Consider the following 21,629-nt stretch of genomic DNA (forward strand, 5'->3'; position numbering starts at 1 on the left):
ATGTAATCGGTAGCGTGTGTTTGTTTGTTTGTTAGCAGGATAACTCAAAAAGTAATTACAAGATCTTTACCAATGAATATACAGATAGATATGTGGTCAAGGACCATTCCATTACATTTATTGGGACCATGGTCCCAATTTTGGACCACTTTTTATTAGTATACTTTTCAGACCTGCTAGTGTTAAAAAAGATAAAACAGAATTTGTCAAAAGCCGGCGAGAAGTCTTAAAGTAACAAGTAAACTGAAATTGCATTTTCTCGAGAACTACTACTTGTCCAAAAAACTTTTTTTGTACAAGAGGCAAAAGTTATAATTTGTGATTTGTAATTTTAAAACATAATTTGATTTAATGTGCACGTTTTTTGATGCGAGTAGTTTAAAAACCCTATTTCTTTTCAAATTCACTCGTTTGATTTTCGCGTTGCTGTTCTATTGTTAGTCAACTGAAGCTATCGTTAATTGAAAGGCTTGTTATATAACCATTACACCAAACTCGCATACACATGCTTGTAGTGAAATTAGCCTAAATCACAAACAGATTAAGACACACACAAATATATATATATTTTTTTACCGGAGAATTCTTATGTAGGAGAATTTTACAGAGGCGGAGGTATGCACTCTCGGAGTGTCTTTCTAGTTTATCTTGTTACCAAACCTACTAATTAATGTGTACGGTACTGTTCTTATTTAGTTTTATTATTATTTTAGGGGTCATTGTGAGACAAATTTTACTTTTAATTTTGATCCCTAAGATGGTTTTATATAAATTGTTGATTATTGTTTATTGAATTATTGTTTGTAATGACCATCTTAAATAAATGTTTATTGAAACTTGATATACCGTACTAATGAAATGTATTAACGTATTCGGAAACTATTTTATTTGAGATACGCGAGAGACAAGTTGAAAATCATAAAGTTTACATAACATTGCCGTATTTTTAAAATTCATACAATAGGTATAGTATTAGAAGAACAAAATACGCCTTTTTTTAAAGTACAGTCCATCATTAAGTAGATTAGTGATTAGTTGAACAGTCTACCTTATTACAATTTGTCAATATAATTAATGTTATAAGAAATGAAAACAAATTGTTAATAACAATATTTATACAATTTAGAAAATTACTCACTTTTATTATTGTCATACAGTATGGTTGTTTATATAATAACTTTTTAAAGATATATCATAAGTGTATTAGTGATTAAGTTAAATTAAGTATTTAGATCAATGGAAATGAAATGAAATATAAAGAAAAGAAAAAGGACTCTTTTATTACTATCTTATTGTTGTTTATACCATAATCATAAATAAGTAATTAGCAAACTTACACACAGAGAATTTATATCTCAACAACGATGAGCAATGTTTATTACCTCTATACCTAATGTACGGTATACATTAATATTTTATTTGCATATGGCATACCCAGCACAAGATATCCACATCTTCTCGGGATTATGCCTTCCTCCATAGCCTATATATATACGGTAGGTCTTTGCCTGATTTGTTTATATATATATATATATATATATATATATATATATATATATATATATAAATAAAATAACAGCAGAAAACTTGGTTACTTCATTGTTTTAATCACTACAAATTTGTTTCGTACGACCAGCATGTAGCTGGCCGCACTCTTCAGGTGAAATATAAAACATAAGTGACACAGTTGTCTCATAGTGCTTAATAGAAGTGAGTCATCGGGAAGTCGTATACAATAGCCTATTGTTTTAGATAAACTGTTTGGATCTGCAATTTAGTAAGAATTTTTTCCTACGTCTACAAGTAGAGACTAACTCGTTCTTACGGTTCAGTGAGCATAGCTCTGGTTGACATATAATAACATACTTTTCATATATACATAAATTACATCTTTTGTTAATATTTGAGTAAGGTTTGCATTTCTTTATAATTTTCCATTTAATTGAGTAATTTGTTTTAGAGTCTTTAGGCCTAAGTGTCCATATATATTTACTGAGTTCCGTTGCATTTCTTAGTTTTTCGTTCCGGAATGAAGACGTATGGTTTCTGTATCTAGTTTTAAACTGGTTTTCAGTTAGTCCGACATATGTTTCTTCTTTTGATGAATCTTCTCTCTTTACTGTAGCTTGGTAAACTACACCTTTTGTTAGGCAGTTACCTGGGAGCGGGCATTCATTGGGATTGCGGCAGTTACATCCGCTTGTTTTCGCGTTGGTTTCAGTAGACTTTTCTTTGGCTATCACATATTTGTTGTGTGCGTTAATTACTTTGTCTACGCTGGGCATGCAACTATAGCTTAGTTTCAAGGTATTTTTGTTAAATATTTTTCTGAGCTTGTTGCCGGCAGGAAAACAATCTTCTACCTCTAATGCTCTACCTTGGTATTGAGCACTCTATCCAAACGGTCTGAAAATTTTAACCTGAATATATATATATATATATGTATATATAATTCTCTTTTCTTTTGTCCATCCAACAATCATCATAATCCTTTTTTTTTGTCTTGTGTGAGTTCATCTCACGTTTATTTAAATTCTCATTGGTGAATATATTATATACATATAAGTACATTTGTGACAATTAAAAGTAAGTGTTTAAAGTAGTTAAAATAGGCCTACAGGTATATTTACATAATAAGATGCTTGAATTCAGTATTAACCATATTTGTTTTCATTTAAAATTTTAGTTACGATGTTAATTAAAATGTAAAAATGAGAAATGGCGGTAAAATACATGGTTCAAATGTTTTTGTTAAACTATCTTATTTGTGATCTTATTTGTGTTCGATAGAGAGGCTATAAACTCAGAGGAGGAAAATGTAGTATCCTCCCTTTTCACCAAATAAAAAGGATGAAATGAAAAAAGAGGAATGCAAAAGTTTGAAAGTTAGATATTTAGAATGATAGCGTGCAATGATATAATATTTAATTTTAATCTTAAAGCTCTCTGTGCTTATTTGAGTTTCTCCGGGTACAAGGGATTAACTATTAATTTGATTCATATTTTGTCAACATATTTTGAATTTTGCTTTGTGTAAATAAATAAATGAATGAATCTTAATTTTTTTACCTTATCATTTCTGTATACTATTTTGTATTGTTACTGCTATGGAGGAAAATAAATGTCTTTTGAAATGAAATGAAAAATTGAAGTAAGCTGGGCCTATTCTATATTTGAAAACCTTTAAGAGACAGAAGGCAGTTCCTTAATTACGTTATTCTTATTTTTCTTTATTACCATGAAGAACATACAGACCTTACCTAAAAAAATTCACGAAGTAAATGGCAAGCTAAAGATGTTTTGTCCCTTTGACTAATTCAAAAAAAAATAAAAAATAAAAGATTTCGAAAAAAGTTGGTCATTTTTAAGGATTTAAATAGTTATTAACTTTCACCAAAAATCATTTAACTGAAATACAGACGTTTTTTGTTCAAAAATTAACACATATCTCATAATGCAACGCACTTGTTTTGCTACTCTGTGTGCATAATCATAAAACTTCCTCACGATCTGTACACCTTCTCAACCGTGACGAGTTGTAAACAATCCTAATTAGCATCATGCATAATGCATACTCGTGGTTTAAAATCTTAGTTTACTTTCGCTCTCGACGATTTTCCAGACGATCAAATCAATCAAATTTATTTTACCTGTTAATTACATAAACTTGTTGTTTCTGGCTCAAATTTTCGACTTATGGTGAATAACTTTAATAATACTTTAATATGGAAAATTTAAATTTAGAATATTTTGACCTTCATTTTTTGTGTTTCAAGGGGAAATACATCTTTAAAGTAACTTACCCAGTAGCATGAAGACAAACAATATATATAGACCTAATCAAATTTAAATAAACGTAAGTTCATTTATAAGGTTAACATTTAAAGTACGTTACGATTCACAAGACGATTACTCAACATTTTGATACAGCGTGTCTGTCTAAACAACGAAGTCTATAAAATGTATTGTCCTCCAAAACACGAAACATTAGCATGAATAAAATAACATTTTGTAGATAATAACGTTATTCACCTTTGCTGAAAAAACGCAAAACATTATTGATTTTGCTTATAAAAAATCTTTTTTGTAATCTCCTGCAGTCGAGAGACGTGTTTTTTCCGGAGCTCGGTACCCGATATTTTTAAATTGTTTGACACGCCAACCGGCTTAAATGACTGTTTGATGTTAACTTTCTTTTCCTTTTGTTACTGATTGTAGAAAAATTAAAAGCAGTCAAACACATCGATAATACATACTTTTGTCAGGAGCCAGCAATGATGTTTTTGAATGAATTAAAAAAATTTCCGATTATTAAGGAAACACGTAACAGTTTACTTGGGGGTTTTTTTTGCCATGATTTTAATGGATTTTTCCTTCTATTATGGTAATTATTGATTTACATTAGCATGTTGTGGAATGATATTGGCTACCGTAGCTCTCTTGGATGGAGATGATGCCAGAATAACCATGTGTTGAACTGTGTATCCAATAAGGAGTCCAATCAGGGAGATTGTGGGCTCAGGATAAGTAAACCATTATGTTTTCAATCTCGGTAAGTACAGGCCTAATACGATTTGCCTTCGATAAGATGGTATCTAATAACGAATGAATGAATTATGAATCTTCATAATTAAATTACTGTCTTTTCCAATAAAAATGTTTGCGCGTACGTAAGTACGCTCTCAAAAAGAATAATATAAGAAGAAGAAGAACAAGCGTAGAACGCCGTTAAACTCGCGTTATGTTTTTGCGTCGAGCAGCAAGTTTTGAAGTTGAACGTTGTAGGCCTATAGTTATTTGTCCACCACGCCTAATATCCTAATATTGAACAAGAATCATGGTTAATTGTAGTCGTATACTGCTAATATTCGTTAATCTTATCATTCTGGTGAGTTTAAAATTTTACTTTAAAGTTAAATTGTTTTAAACTGTGCTGGATGCATCTGTGCATCGTGTGGCCCCAGCCCAGCAGTCAGTTATCAGTATATTGATTTAATAGTCCTACTTTGCAGACTTTGGGTACGTAATATCCGCTCTTTCGTTAACAGTTTCAAGAAAAGATTAGATCAAAGTGGGGTTATGTAGCCTACCTAGGGCCTAGGCTAGGCATAAATAGGCTAGGCCTTAGGCTAGGCCTAGGTCTGACCATTTGCCATTACTATCAAATAAGTATACCTAGGCCTAATAATAGACAAAGGCTTACCTTTTATTATACGGAATTAGTGATTAACTTTATTAAACTAGAAAATGACCCATTCAAAGTCTGATTTTACTGACAATACATCTTTAACTGTTGAAAGGGATATCCAAGTCTATATAACACGCTCAGTCTCAGATATATTATTATTGTATTAATTAAATTACAGATAATTGGGATATGTGCAATTGGCATGTCTTGGTATGTTTTATCTCACTCGACTAATTTACCAGCTGAGTTACAGTTTCTACAAGGAGCAAAGGTATTGGAATGAATAGTCGTTTATATCATGTTTATGTTAATATACGTATTCATAGACATAACTGGACCTTTTATTTACTACAGTTTTATATATGTGCTCTAGCCAAAGATCCGGTAAGCCTAATTTAGGCTTACCTTTAAACTATGGTGGTTCAGATACTTTGCCGATTGCATCAATGCATTACTTTAAATAAAACATTGTCGTTCGTCGCGATGTATTTCTGCTGATGATGTTACCCCGAAATGCCGGTGAAGTCTACTGTCGTGATTGGATAATAGTCATCATTCATCCCAGACAAATCAGAACCAGTTTTAAACCATGGACACCGACCGATGATATCTGAACATTGCCGATTTGACTGAGACGGAGGTCCCGATTTCGTCGGTTACTTCTGCCTCCAATTTTATTAGAACTTAAATTTAACATTTTCATTATTCTGGCCTATATTATTATTATAATATTTTAATGATGGTCTTCGATTAGGCCTTAACGTGTTTTTTTTTATAGAAATAAGGTTCCGACATACTGTACAGTTTCAGAAGGGGCTCTTCATGGTGCCTACGCGCATGCGAAAACTAATTTGATAATATATAGCCGTAACCGTACTATATACATTTTGACAATTCTGTTACCTCTTTTGTCAGATTGTTACATTTGCTGGCTTAGTATTAGGAGCATTTTTGTTTGTAATTGGTGAGTCGTCATTTTTTTTCATGATATTTATTAAATTAATTGTACTGTAATAATACAGTTCATGCTTTTTCAATATGCTTATAGCTATCTAGGCCTAAATGCTTTGCACGACTGTGGATCATGATCAATTATAAACAACAACAAATAGATAACAATGACAATTTCAAATTATTTTACATTTATGCGTTCGATTTTTTGAAAAGTTATTTTTATTCTTGTCTGAACACAATCGCATGATAATATATACACGCAGTTGTGGTGTGTCGATTGTATTGCTGAGAATACTACGGTAATATGCCTATAGTTTATTATGTTTAGATTCAACCTGTTAGTGGCGGTTTCATCGCTGTTTGTTGATAACTGAATAAAATAAAAAAAATAATAAATAAAAATATTATAGAGGTTAACGGATGATAGCCACTGACACATTTGTTAATATTTAGTTTTTTATATTGCCGCAATTGATTTGACCTAATAGCAAAGATAGCCTACTAAAAATTAGTACTGATTTAATTTTGTTTTTAATGATCAACGAAGGCCTTACTGGTGGATTTGGAGCTGCTGTACAGAATGTTACTCTGTTAAAAACAGTAAGTATGTCCTGTTTAGTCTACAAAAAAGTGTTTATTATTAGATGATTACGAGAACAAAACCCCGGCTATCAAAACATGTGAATTAGTCATATAAATTTCATAATTTCCAAGTTACTCTCAACAAGTAGGCTTACCTCTCTCGATCCGCCTCTGGTTCGTGTTTAGGGCCTAATACATTTTAATTCTTTTTACTATTTTTTTCCAGTACATATTCATACTCTCACTTGTAGTGACATTGCAGTTGGCAGTAGGGATCTATATCGCCGTGATGAACGAAGAGGTAATCAGATTCACTATGTCGGTCGGTTGGTCGGTCGTTTGATCGTAAACAATAACTAGAGCACGCGAGTATATGACCTTGTTTTTATTGTATATACATTTAGATAAGTCAGAATAGCCTAAGCATTGGAACGTCAAGAAATCTTCACTGTTTTCCAGCACTGGTTTTTATTGCTTGTAAGGGGTGGAATTTCTTCAGCTCCATTAAGCAAAATTAAAACAAAATAATGCACGATCTTATTTTCAGAAAGTTCTTCTGGAAGTCTGGAAGAAAATGGATGAAGTCAGTATAGATGTGGTTCAATCACAGGTATTCAATTTCTATTTAAATTCTTATTTTACAGAATTTTGTAAGGACAATACATTGCGGTTTGTCTCCAAAGAAAGCTGTAACTTCTGATCAACCATACACCGATACCAATTAATGATAAACCATAATTATAAAAATATACCAGAAATGATCTAGGCCTACCTTTTTAACATTGATGATGTGTAATAAACAATCAAGAAAAGTTAAACAAATATTTACTTTTGTTTTTGAAAATCTGCATGTAGGGCCTATTATTTTTAAATCGTTTCCTAAACTAAATAACTTATTGTGTTCAGATGAACTGCTGCGGATTCAATAGTACATCAGAATATTCACCAGGATCTGTTCCAGACTCCTGCATCGACCCGGATTCTGAACAACTGTATGACGTAAGTAAACAACTGCACGGCACTGTAATCTCTGTCCACACCCACTCTTGTTAGAAGAGAGTTAGAATCCGAGTTACAACCTCCGTAAGTACGTGTGTGTCGTTGTTAACCCGATATAAAACCGATAGGTTTCATAATGTATTGAAGAGCGGTAAATAACTTCCACAACTCAACAATTGTGAACTAAACTAAACAAACTGTACTGTTTTCTAATGAGGTTTCACTAAATTTCTAAAATGATGGGAAAATTAGATGAAATTAGGGCTGAAAGATACGATTTTTGAGCGCAATAAATAAATTACGTTCCTGCAAATAGTATCTCTATCTCTCTCAATCTCTACACAATAAAATCAAGGAAAAAAACTTGTGTAAAAAAAATTCACTCTCAACATTCCTCTGATAGTATTATTTTTCACCCGGTCCCTTTTATACATGCGATATACAGGAAAGGAATAACATTCTTTGTAGACATTTTAGAAGTTTCTGTGTACTGTGTGATGCAAAATTGTAGGAGACTAACTTTTTTTTAACTTTTAGGTATCGTGTTACACACGACTTTGGGACCTCATTAATGATAATCTACTAACCTCTAGCATAGCAGTATCGGTTGTGTTTCTTATTGAGGTAGGCCTAAATATAATAATAATTGTATACTGAATAATATTATTCTATAACCGAATTGGCGGGGGCGTTAACATTTTAAAGATGAACAAAACATTTAAAGCTCTGTCTACACACACTAAACTTTATGTGACAAAGCATGTGATGTGCCCATATATGGACATCTATTGTAGCTTAAGAATTGAACAATTTTCCTCAATCGATATCGATTGAAAATGACTTATTTAACAATATTGTTTTCAACAGGTTTTTGCGATTTTGTTTGCGGGAAGAAATGTAAAACATATCAAAAATCGAATATCTTATACCAAAGGTGATTGATATATAATGATTATTAACTTACTGTATAGTGTTGTAACAGAGAACAAATCGAATAACTTATAAATAGATTAGTCAAAAATGTTGGTAACGCAATTTCTTGGTACACACCTTTAAGCTTTATGTTATAATCCACTGTAAACATATTTCTGATGTGTGTATCGTTAAAGATGTATTGTCCCTTGAAACACAAAAAAATGAAGGTCAAAATATTCTAAATTTAAATTGGCCATATCAAAGTAATATTAAAGTTATTCACTTTAAGTTGAAAATTCGAGCCAAAAACAACAAGTATACGTAATTAACAGGTAGGCTAAATTAGTTTGATTACATTTCGTCTGGAAAATCGTCGCGAGCGAAAGTAAACAAAGATTTCAAACCACGAGTGCACATTATGCATATTCTAATTAGGATTGTTTACAACTCGTCACGGTTGAGAAGGTATTTTCACACAGATCGTGAGGAAGTTTTATGATTATGCATACAGAGTAGCCAAACAAGCGCGTTTCATTATGGGATATGTTTTGATCGAAAACTTTGACTGGAAGTCAAAGTAATTTTTTTAACAAAAAAACCTCTGTTTTTCAGTTAAATGATTTTTTTTTTTTCAACAAATGTTTGGTTATAGCATGGAGAAATAAGTTAATCTCCATGGTTATAGTTAATAACTATTATGATATTTCAAAATGACCCACCTTTTTTCGAAATCTTTTATTTTTTTTGTTTTTGGAATTAGTCAAAGGGACAATACATCTTTAACTAATACTATCTTTAATGTTATTGTCATTTATCATTAACCGTTTTGAGTGATCGTCCGTTCTGGATCATAATACTCATGCGAACATTGGATGTAATGTCCTATAAGATTGATTCCCACTATCGACGCACGCAACACACCAAGTATGTAACGCAACTTAAGTGATTTGACGAATCACAAACGATAGATTATTTGAACTGTCGTTTTTTGGTCAACTCGTTTGCGTTGCGCTACGTCCTATGAGTGTGCTGATATGCTTATTTTAATTATTTTCCATTTATATTTTCAGGTATAAAAACTGCTTGGGAGTTGTAATCTGTCACCAACACTTTCAATAAACAAATATATAAAATATATAAATATATAACATATTTCATGTATTTCATATTAATTTATTAGGCCTAAAGGTTAAAAATATTGGCACAAATGTCAAGCCAAAAACAACCATAATATGTAATTAAATTGTGTATATTATTGAAGTTTGCATTTAATTGTTACCAAAATAAGAAAAATGTGCACCTTTGTAAGAAATACGATACAAATAAATGTTGACATTTACTTTAGCTGGTCCCAAGTTTCATTACCGGTAAATGTAGGCCTCTATATTCGCTTTGACCAAAGTTATTGTTCAAAGACAAAACATATATTTGCTTTCGACCTGCGACGATCGACGACCTGCACCTACTTATTTAGACTTGCTCCAAGTCTGTATTTATTGTCTTTTTTATTTCATTCAACACGTCGTCGTTTTGATTTTTGTATTTGGAGTATCCAACTCAAGTAATACACGTATGAAACGCCATATGTGCAAAAATATTTATATTTTTACTAATATTAAGACAAAACTCCGTCTGGAGCCCAGACTACTACTTATTATTTGTCGTCGGTTGTCGTCTGTGATCCAGAAAACAGCCAAAACCGTGTCGAGGAGAGGAGGAAGAGAGCTGTGAAAAGCACGCCACATCTTTCCCACATCGTGATTATTAAATATATGACGTTTAATATCTTGTTTTTTTTGATCGTCGTAAATCGAATGTGGCTTCCTAATATTATTTCAATTCATTTAGATGCCTTCAGAAACGGATGGAAGGATCGAAGAACAAATTAAAATGATATAACAATATACTGCCACTCACATTTATTAGGTTTTTATTAGCTATTATTTTCATTTTCAATTAGTTTCAAATTGACAGTAGATTTATATGAAATAGTTTCTTTGTTAATTTTGTCTTTACAGTATTTTCATATGTTATATATGTTGCATCGTGTATAATTTACTGGTATCTCATTGTAACGGCCAATAAAACTCGTTCCCGAAAAGTGTTCTTCACGAGGTAATTAATTATACACAGTGTAGTAAAAAAAGAAAATAAACTTAATGTTAGTAATTGTAGTAGTGTTTGACTTGCCATTAAAAAACTGATTAGGCAATATTCATTGATATATTTTCTTTAAAAATAAAATAACGCTGAGTGGAGAATCTTGATTGGTTGAAAACTGATTTTCCTGTTTACTTTTTGACCAATCAAATTTGCTAGCGGTGATGTAATCTTGATCTTCAATGCGGAAATAAAGAGAGTAATAAAATCACAAACGTCTCGTTTGCATCCAGCCAGGGTAGTTACTCTTATTTTGTAATAAAAAACCTGTAGTAAAGTAATTGTTTTTAATTTGTAAACGATAATGGATGAAGAAAGGGTTAATACGTTAGAGAAAGATGAAGAAGACGATGATTTCGATAAATATGCACCAGAGAATCGATCTTCTACTACAGCAGGCAGTAGCCTCACTCACCCCGGATCTGTGGTGTTTGACGAGGACCACACGCCAGTAACCCGTGGAGGTGCTTACGAAATTTTGGTTAAGAAAAGTTGTGTGTTTTGTAAAATTGCTCATGAAGACGAAGGGAGATTTTTTGCTAAGCCTGTTTTTCAAGTAAGCCTTGCCCATGCGAACTGAGTTCCATCATTTAAGTATTTAAGTTTAAATAAAAAGCAGAGGCCTACCTAGTCCTAGGCTAGGCCTACTAGGCCTTGGACGTCCTAGCTAGGCTAGACTAGACTAGCTAGGCCTAGGCTAGTAATAGTAGTAGGCCTAGGCCTAGACTAGTTAGAGAGGAGGAGGTCTAGCCTATCTAGGTAGGCCTAGGATAGTTAGGCCCTAGGCCTAGTACTTTAATAGGGTTGTTAGCCCGTAGTAGATAGAAATAGACTAGGAAAAGTTCAATGCTACCTAGCCTAGTAATAATAGTAGTAGGAGTAGCCAAGCAGTAGAGCCTAGGCCTAGCCTATAGCCGCATACTATTCTCCAAAATACATAAACCACACAGCTGCCAAAAAAATGACCTCACAATTGCGTGGTTCAGTTTATTTAAGCTAAGGGTTATTTAACAAAGTCACAGACAAAGTCCTACTATGTACTAATAACAAGACTTTAAAAAGATCCTGTAAAAAACCAAAGCAGATCGACAAATACATTTACTATCTAATGTATATGATGTTAATTATTGGTACATTTTCCAGAATACAGAAGTGACCGTGTTTTCTGACATAAGTCCTGCAGCCAAAGTTCATCTTTTAGTAATACCAAACACTCATATTGCCAGTGTACGAGATTTGAAGAAAGAACATATTCCATTATGTAAGTATTAAGAACCTACAATAACATTTTTGTTATTCTTTTATCATTATGTTATTGGAAACTGATTGATTGATAATCAATTATGTGCCTATATTTTAATCACAGAGGCAAGCAATTTCAGAGCTTTTTTTTTTTTTGCAATACAATTAAAAGGTAAACTTTACTGGTACGAATAGTTTTACAATGTATTAGGGATGTATGATATCAGAACAATTGTATGATTAATTCCTAGTTTTAAATGTTCTTTATTTTTATTGTCAGATTTAGTACCCTACACAAGATCGGCATATGTATATTAAATCATTCATTGTTTTTTTTTTAAACTATAGTAGAGTACATGTTTGCTGCAGGGGCAGGTGGGCTGGAGATTTTAAGTGGCAGTATCAATGAAGCAAGGTTAGTTTATCAGTGTAACTGATTATAGGCCTTGCCAGTCTACTTTTACATATCAGTATTCCCCTGTTACTGGTTTTCCCATATCCCATCTCATCATCTGGTAGTTGCTACATTCGTTATTTGTCTTTCCCATTTTTTTTAAATAGTGCCATGAAACTAAATTAACTAATAGCTCTCTCCTGTCAAAATGTCAGTAATGTTAATGCTCAATTTAGAAGTTATCATCTGCAAAAAGAAACTCAAAATTTATGTTAACTGTCTATTTCTTGGATTTATTGAGAGTAATTATTAATAATGATGTTTAAATATAAGTTTTTTATTGGCTTGATTGACTGTGTGTAATTTTGTATTTTCTATTGGCAATGTAAGTTGTTGTGCTCTCTTTTTGCTGTTGTCTATTCGCACAGACAACAAGGTACACTGTGCCAATAGAAAACTTTACATTAGAGTGGATTTGTGGCTTGGTGATTATGTAGTTTGTCTACCAATCCAAGTGTCCTGGGTTCAAGTCCTGTCATATGTCAGGATTTTTTCTAATGACAAATTACAACTCCACTTCCAAAGACTTGTAATAAGACTTTGTTTATGTAGAGCATCTTGTGTAAATGTTTGTCTTGTGAACAGAATTGCCACCTTTAAGAAGGATAGTGAATGAATTTGCTTATGATTATCCTTGGCAATATGTAAACAAACAAAACAAACAAAGATTTTTTTTGAAAAATATGTACCATGTATATTATCTATTGTAAAGTTTTCTTTTTGTAATATTGCACACCGTAGAGTGGACAGTTATTGCCTTTATTTACTCCTTACAGAGTTGGTTTCCATTGCCCACCATTTACAAGTATGAGCCACCTGCATATGCATATTTTGTATCCAGAAACAAGCATCAGATGGTGGAACAAACTCTTCTTTAAGCCTGATTCGTATTGGTTCACTCTGGTGAGTTTATATTCTACAAAAATTGACAAAAACATTTTGATTACAATTGCTAGTGATAGAAAGCCATAAATATGCTTCTGTTTGTGAAAATGATGTTATTATATTACTTTTTTGCTGCTATCTGTACATATCATTTTACAATAGACATTAATAAAAATGAAACTCCATCATTATCATAGTTATCCTTAATGAGGAACCACATATCTTTATTTTTTTTATATTTATATAATTATGTTGGTCACTCCTTTTGTTTTCCTTTTTCTCGTCTTTGTGTATTTGTTATCGTTCCTGTTTTTTAGGTGTTGAGGGCCTCATGCATGTTAGCCCCGGCTGTTTTGAGTCACCCTCATTAAACAAAGCTTAATAAATATGTGTAATTTATTATTTTCTATTGGCACTTTTGACCATGTGTCTTATATTCGCACAGTGTATCTTGTTGTCTGTGCGGATAGAAAATAAAAGAGAGTCAATCGTGGCATCATCTCAATTTTACTTTGATTGAATCATTTTGTAATAATTTGTAAATGTAATCACTATGTCTTAAAACAAATTAATGAAAACAATACACAGGTACTGTACTATCATAGGAGATCAGTTCCTCTATATGGTACCTGTGTTGTTTTCGTAAATTTGGTTAATAAAGGTGCTGACAAAACTACAGCTGAGGCAGCTTGCATCACACAAACCACAGTGAAAATTATAAACAATGTGTTTAGGTTTCTTTCCTTTGATTTTTCTAAAGCTCTGTCTACACATCAAACTTTATGTGACAAAAAAAATGTGATATGCCTATATATGGACATGATGATGTCATATTACTACCATATTTGGTATATCAATACCATATTTGGGAATTTTTTTTGGCAAACTAATTTGATAGTGTAGGCAGAGCTTAAAACATTATTACACTGAATAATTACCAGACCTTCTTTAAATTTATAATAGCGCCCTCAATATTTTTTTACATCAATATCCTTTATATGCAAATTTATAAAATCATTACTCAACTGAATTTGTTCGCTGTACTTAAATATGGTGGATATTGAAAGGAATTTTTAATGTATGTTTTTATTACCTTTCGATACTAACAATTCTAATTTTACTTTTATCTTTGTTAATAAATTAAGATATTGTAGTACACTTACTTTACACATTTAAACAAATGGTTTTAGTCTTGTTTTGTTTTTCCTTTAAAAATTTACTTTTATTTCCTTTTTTTTCTCATGATTTCTTTTTAATCAATTCTAAATTTCATCAATTTAATTTAAAAAAAATTGGGCTAAGCCCTAGGCCTAAAAAAGTGTATTTGCTACCAGGCAACCAACAATTAGGAAGTGGTATATGATGAGGAATGATATGTTATTTCTTATGACCATTTACACAAAACGAGGAGAAGACGAGCGGTTTCTGTTCAGGATATTAAGATAAAAGACCATATTTTTACTGAAGAAGTCACCAAGTTTTATAATTGATAAAGAAATCAATAAATACAAAATGGACAGAGTTTAAAAAAAACACTTTTAAAACAAATTTAGACCCCATATAAATAAATGTTATCTAGAGTGTTCTCATAAATTATGTTGTTCTTCTTGTACATTGATGATTATGAATTTGCTTTAAGGTTGAGTCACATATTTCAAAAGAACATTTTATCATGTAAACCATTCCACATTAGTCAGTTTAATTATATAACATTTTCACCGATCAATGATATAGGGATATCATCAGTGAAAATGTCATAGAATTTTCTAGAAGATGGCAAGCACTATTTTTCTTTTTTTTTTCCATTTCTTGTTTTTGCATAAGCTGAAGTTCATGAACAATTTTTTTATAAGGTTTATAATGACTCACTCTACTACATTATGTTGATCATTTTTTTGCATTTTCAATTTTTAGAATAATGATTATTCAGAAGCAGGAAGCTGCTTACTGTATTATTTTTTTCCAAAAATGCATTTTAATATTTAATATCCATAATTATTAATATTGATATTTTAATAGCTGCTCTTCCCATTATACAAGTAAGTCCAAATTAAAATTGACAATCAAAATGATTTGATGAAGTATCAAAAAATTACTAAATGAAAATCTTTACTAACTACATCATCCAATCAAATACTTTCAGGTAAAAACCTCTTGCATATTATTCTAAATCAAAGCATACCTACATAGTGTTTGAAAGAGTTCTCACCATTTGCAGGCGAACCTTTATTGCTATTCCTTCCACCTTTACCTGTACCTCTTGTCTGTGGAAGGCTAAGAATTTTGGTTAGGATGCTTGAAAGGGCATGGTGCTGCTGCATATATTCAAATTTACCATAAATAGAATGTTCATGTACCTGCATCTGGTTGTTGTTGACATGGGGTTGGGGGGCAGGGTCCCAACCTCAAACCAGCAACAACCTCAAACTTGACATGTATGATACCAATAGAGGTTACTGTTTGTGCCAACTGTACTTCTTGGTTGATCCTGATAAAAATTTATTTCATTAATATTACCCAAACTTCCTTTTAAGTCGACCATTTAATAATACATTTTTAGGCTGGCAGAAACAGTGTCATATCATAATAAATATTATATTAAACGCACAATTTATAGTGAAATATAATATTAGGAATTTGGTATTTTTTATGAGTACTCTGCTGCATAAAAAGCTACATATTTAAAGATATAATTTTTGTCGCAAAAACAGTTTCTAATCATGATATTTAACAGAGGATTTAATATGTATACCTTAATACCTTGTAATAATACTCTTAATTGATTTACAAAAAAAGTAACAGACTGGCTATTTTTTTTCCTTCGCTACATTTGAAGACGTTTCCTTTAAATGAATTACTACTAGTATGCTACAGTATGACCATTATGAAAATTCTGATGAGTCAACGTAGCCAAGAGGTTTTCCCGATTTACACTTCTGTGACAAACAATAGCCTTGGCTAATTTGAATTAATGAATATGTATTGCTTGTTTTTTAGGTGTTTATTTCTCATTTATTCCTAAAAAACTATGGATCATCTTATTTTTTTAATATAAAATAAAATATTTACCTCAAAATTGCAATGGAGAGTTGCAGTGAATTTATTTGTTGTATTGTGCCATCATATTTTGAATTACATTATTAATCAATCAAAAATAAAATGTTTATTTGTAATTAAATATTCATTTTAAAACATACTCCTTTTGCCGACTGTATAGTCGAGTAACTGAGCAGTTAATGCAGGGGCATTGTACCTCTGCACAGGTTAAAGGCGCTCTTCAACTATAGTTCTGGTGGTAGAACGAGTCTTCTCGGATAAATACTTGTATGATGAAGTGAATGTCCAGTGTACACATCTTGTTTGTGTGCACTTTAAAGAACCTGGTATACTGGTCCATCTCAGCCCCTTTGATGGACAGCAGACGATGAATTAACGCTGTTTTGTAGCAGCACTCAGAATAAGGGACCTTTAGGTGGAAACATCCTTGTATGTGTGACGCGCTGTACATTATCAACACAGCTATTTTTAGGTACAGTACAGTTAATGTGTGTGTGATTGAATACTAAAAATAGCTTTGGGGGCTGAACAAAAAAAATGCCGACGTGTTGCCGAGGTGGGCTTCGTTTACGTCGGCATTTTTTTGCCGAGGTCATTTCGCCCCAATTTCGAGGGCTGTGTGTTACATCTGGTCCACTGGGCTTTGAGATGGTTAATAAAGCGCAATATTATAAATATTTTATAATCATTTAGTCATATGGTACCTTGTTTGACCTTCCACCTTGTACCTCGATCAGTCACTGATGCACAAATTAATTATACTATAGTAGTATAGTGAATGTTCCATTAATTAAAATATATGATCAATTTAATATGCGTACCTTTGAATGTGTCAAGGTCAAACAGTTGTAAATACAATACTTTTAAAAAAATCATTAATTTTTGCATTAATTCCTACTGAAACATCCATGTGAAATGAATTGTTGAGATTTTGTAGCACATCGTATATTAATGTGTGTATGCATTTCTACTGTATATTTGTTTTCTAATTATCATATTTTGATATTATAGGAACATCATGTATTTTAGATATGGTAATCTATCATAATAGTACAGTAATATTGTGTGTGACTCCCTTTCGTAATGAACATTAATTTTCAAATATACATCCAGGCAAAAAATAAAATTCATAAATAAATTAACCTTAGATTAATTTCTTTATATATTAATTAATCAGGGGGTTGTAAAATAAGCAACTCCCTGAATTAATATAATATTTTAAAATCAAACCAACAGTGAATTATCAATATCGGAATACAAAAAAAACACACCAAAACTTGCTGAAAATTTGGTAATGCTGTACGCACAATCATACACAAACCTGATCTGGAGCCGAATTGGATGTGATGTGAAAGACCCTTAAAAGGGGTATTACTATTAAATTGTAGTGATTAAAATAATGGTTCACCCGACATAAAATTCTATCTTTTGGCATTATTCTTTAATTCTGGGGATGTATGGTATGATATTATTATGTATTAAAATTGTATGAAAAATGTATTGAATAATGATATGTTTTTGTGCTCTATACTTTATTTCTATGAGCATCTCGGCAAAAACATCTTAACTAAAAAGGTGGAATGTTATTTGCCTCTTGTGATGATGCATTAGGTTGCTGATCTAATTCACATTATTCTGTTATGTATAAGAAATGTACTATACCTACTGTACTTCTTTACATATCACCCAGACATTATAATTTATTTCATTGTCTGAGAAACCTATACAGATTTGTATTTTGCATAATGCACATTTGCCTAGCTGAATACTTGTTTGTATGGGCCTGTTTTTGCTGCAAAGCGTCGAATAAACCGTTTATTAAAAAAATAAAATGTTTAGACCGACTGCATTTCTGCTCGCAATTTACCGTTTAAATTAGTGGTTGACAAAAAACGTTAACATTACCCAAAATGCATTGCAATTAGGCAATCAAACGATTACTGTAAATTTTATTATTGTATATTGTAGGTTTTGAAAAATAAATGGATGTTAAAAATGAAATAAATAGGCTTCTTGTATTTTTACTTTAAAATTCCTTTTATTTTCAGTATGATACTATGCTGATGTCACTAAATGAAATGGATGGTCCACCTGTAAAATGTGTTTCATTTCCGTCAACGACAACAGACACTAATGAGGACCCAACTAATACAGATCCAAAGCCTGAGACAAGTACTCCACAGGTCAAAGTTGAAAACGAAAACATAGTGGAGGAGAGTAAATAAAACAAAAACGAGTGCCTACATTTAAAGGTGCTACTACTGTGGATTCAATCCACAAACTTAATTTGAAAGCAAAACTACAACAATTTGGTCTTCTCGTAAAACGTCCTATCATGGACTTAATGATGCAGCATTTTTACGCTTTGCTCCACTGGGACCCAATGCAAGTAATTTGACAAATTATAAGTTACAGTTTGCATGATCCGTCACATGTGATTGGTCAAATCACTTCCTTGCATTGCGTGTTATTTCAAGTGTGAACCAAACATTGGTATTAAAGTACTGTCACGTAAATGTGAAAAAAATGATTTTAGCCATACCTGCCTGCCTAATCTGGAAATGTGGAAGGATTTTTTGGATTAGAAACCCAGATGCACACCAATAGATATTGGGAAGCACTTTATATGTTATATAAATAAAATAAAGCAATATTTAATTGATTTAGAGTATCAATATGGTATGGATATATTATTATGTTGCTACATTACCAGCTGCAGTCTCTGATGCAGACTGATTTAAAAATAAAATAGATTTATATCAGTGCATCAGTTTATAAATGTGCACATTTATTTTACAAGATTAATGGCATTTTAAAATAGACAGTTTTTAGCATTGAATGCATTAAAAATATAAATCTAGTATAAAATGTTAGCATTTGGTAATTTGCACATGCATTAATTACCTACTCACTGTAAACTACAGGGATTTACCCGCATCCTTTTGCTAATGCTTTCTGTAATGTTATACACAAAACAGATATTGTAGTTTTAAAAAGAAATACTCTAATGTTCAAAACCTTGGCATAATTGCATGGTCAATATGTACATGGTACGTTCTGTCAATGCAACAATTATGATTTCCTGTAGAAGCACCAACTGGCACTGCCAAGGTGCGCATACGTTTCTACAGTTCACAAATTTGTCATTTTCAACATGTTGAACATAATTATCTTCCACGGAATGAGCTGTTTTCCTGCAATTTTCCCAATATGCCACAGACTATCCTCTTTTTGCCATGCATTCAATACAGGATGATCAAATTCCTGTTTTTACCATAATTAATACAATAACACCTCACGTGCACTTGTATTATAAGTATGACTACAAGTCAATTGATCTTTTGATGAATAATTCAGCTTGATTTTTAGACCTTGTTTGCAATATGGAAGATGAACTTTGTTTGTACAGTGTGAGCACACTATTCTATCTAATACACATTCTTCTTGCATTTTTAGCATAGGCAAATAAAGTAGAACCCTATTATTGGATCAAACAAAGTTTCCCATGAGTAGAGTTGATGGTAGTGTTAAATCATGTGTTTGCTTGTGCATTTCATGGGAACGGGATGTCTCCTGAATAGGGGTAACACATTATAAAGGGATGCTCACTGAATAGGGGTTTCCCCTGAATAGAGGAGATATTCCCTGAATTGGGGTACCACATTGATAGGGAGTGTGCCCTGAATAGAGGTGTCCCTTGAATAGATGTACCCCATTAAAGGGTGTCCCAAATGAAGAGTTCTTCTGTATATCATTTGGTACAAAGCAATAATGAATAAAATGCATACCTTCTTTTTAAGCATTAAAGTTGGAAGATTATAATTTCTCTCCCGCTTTCAAATGTTTTAAATGCTTTTAGTAGAATAGCATTCAATGTTTGTCCAACTTTAATTCTGAGTAGTTTGCAGACTAATTATAAAATTAAATTATTTTGTTTCTGAGGCTATAGGAAAAAAATGTTCATCATTAGCATGTCTAGAATTAAGTTTGATATTTGTGAGTGGCCGACACGTTCAAGTCTACTGTATGTCTGCTATGCATGCAAATTATGTGTCAATGCAAAGCTAGAAAATCAGCTCTTATACCAACATGTTTGCTATAAATCGTAAAAGGTTGCCTTCTAACCATGTTTGGAAAATGATATGATTTAAATTTATGTATTTTTAAAAACATAAATACATAAATAAATAAATAAATAAAAAAGGCGTTGTAAAACTACATGTCAAATAGGCTGATGTTGGTTTTTGTAAAAGATGTTATAAAACCTTAAACCAGAGGCCTAGTCCTTGAATTTATATCTTTACAAGCAAGAATACTTAGATGTTTGGTTAAGTTTAAACGAATAATGATATGGCCCTGTTTGCCATCCAATCCTTTATTAAAAAATATGATCCCAGGCATATATACATATATATTTATCCCACCAAGCTTTCTTTTCAAAGATTTATGATATGATAATAATACTATAATATTGTAAAGTAATCCTGTTCCTGTATTTTAGATACAAAAAATGAAATAATGTTTTTATTTCTGAAGTATGTATTCCCTGTGGGAAACTGTTTAGATTTAAATATGAATATTAAATGTATAAGTATATGTTATTAGTATGCTTTATTTTGAAAAATGTAGGTAATTTAAATTTAATTTTCATAATTTCAGTGCCATTTGTAATAGTTCCATGATACAATCTGAAAATGCATGCATCTATTTCTACTGTTTTTATATTTTATTTCTTATCAAAATGTTATTGAGCAATTTTGTGATACTTAAATTTAGTTTTTTTAATAGAAAACTATTGTTTGAGTTTGTAATATAATAATTTAACGCTACACAATGTTTTTTGGGTGTTTTTTTTCTTTGATATATCATCTTATAAGAAATACTATGCCACTAAGAGAATTTAGAAAATTTAGAAAAAATTTAAACAGAACACAGAACTTGTATTTGTTTGGTGTTGAAGTGTACTGTACTTAACGCAACCTAAATGTAAAGTAATTTGACCAATCACAATGTGATGTTATTCCAGCTATCACATGTGGTTGTGTCTATGATGTTGTGTCCCTTTGCGTCCAAGTGAGAAGTAAACTTTAGGCGGAGGCTTATCGGCCACCCTAAAATTTCAAAATTTACAATGCAACAGAACTACTGTAGGTCATTAGGTTCAGTTTCATTTTACCAATTTTAGCCACTTGA

At 31.7% G+C, this 21,629-nt stretch overlaps 2 protein-coding genes across 2 annotated transcripts; both read left to right on the plus strand.

Moving 5' to 3' along the window:
- Positions 1–4,750: 4,750 nt before the first annotated feature.
- Positions 4,751–10,007, plus strand: LOC140052200 (CD63 antigen-like). The gene is made up of 10 exons (XM_072097652.1): positions 4,751–4,888; positions 5,367–5,459; positions 6,104–6,152; positions 6,690–6,742; positions 6,951–7,025; positions 7,272–7,334; positions 7,631–7,723; positions 8,261–8,347; positions 8,591–8,657; positions 9,709–10,007. The coding sequence occupies exons 1-10, from the start codon at positions 4,838–4,840 to the stop codon at positions 9,732–9,734; spliced, it is 657 nt and encodes a 218-aa protein (XP_071953753.1). The 5' UTR covers positions 4,751–4,837; the 3' UTR covers positions 9,735–10,007.
- An 853-nt stretch (positions 10,008–10,860) lies between these two features.
- On the plus strand, positions 10,861–19,201 carry LOC140051837 (adenosine 5'-monophosphoramidase HINT3-like). The gene is made up of 5 exons (XM_072097158.1): positions 10,861–11,354; positions 11,942–12,059; positions 12,389–12,455; positions 13,271–13,397; positions 18,485–19,201. Exons 1-5 carry the CDS (start codon positions 11,103–11,105, stop codon positions 18,659–18,661), a joined length of 741 nt encoding a protein of 246 aa, XP_071953259.1. The 5' UTR covers positions 10,861–11,102; the 3' UTR covers positions 18,662–19,201.
- Positions 19,202–21,629: the final 2,428 nt, after the last annotated feature.

The sequence above is a fragment of the Antedon mediterranea genome, chromosome 6 (genome assembly GCF_964355755.1).
Source record: "Antedon mediterranea chromosome 6, ecAntMedi1.1, whole genome shotgun sequence".
Taxonomy (NCBI): Eukaryota; Metazoa; Echinodermata; class Crinoidea; order Comatulida; family Antedonidae; genus Antedon; species Antedon mediterranea.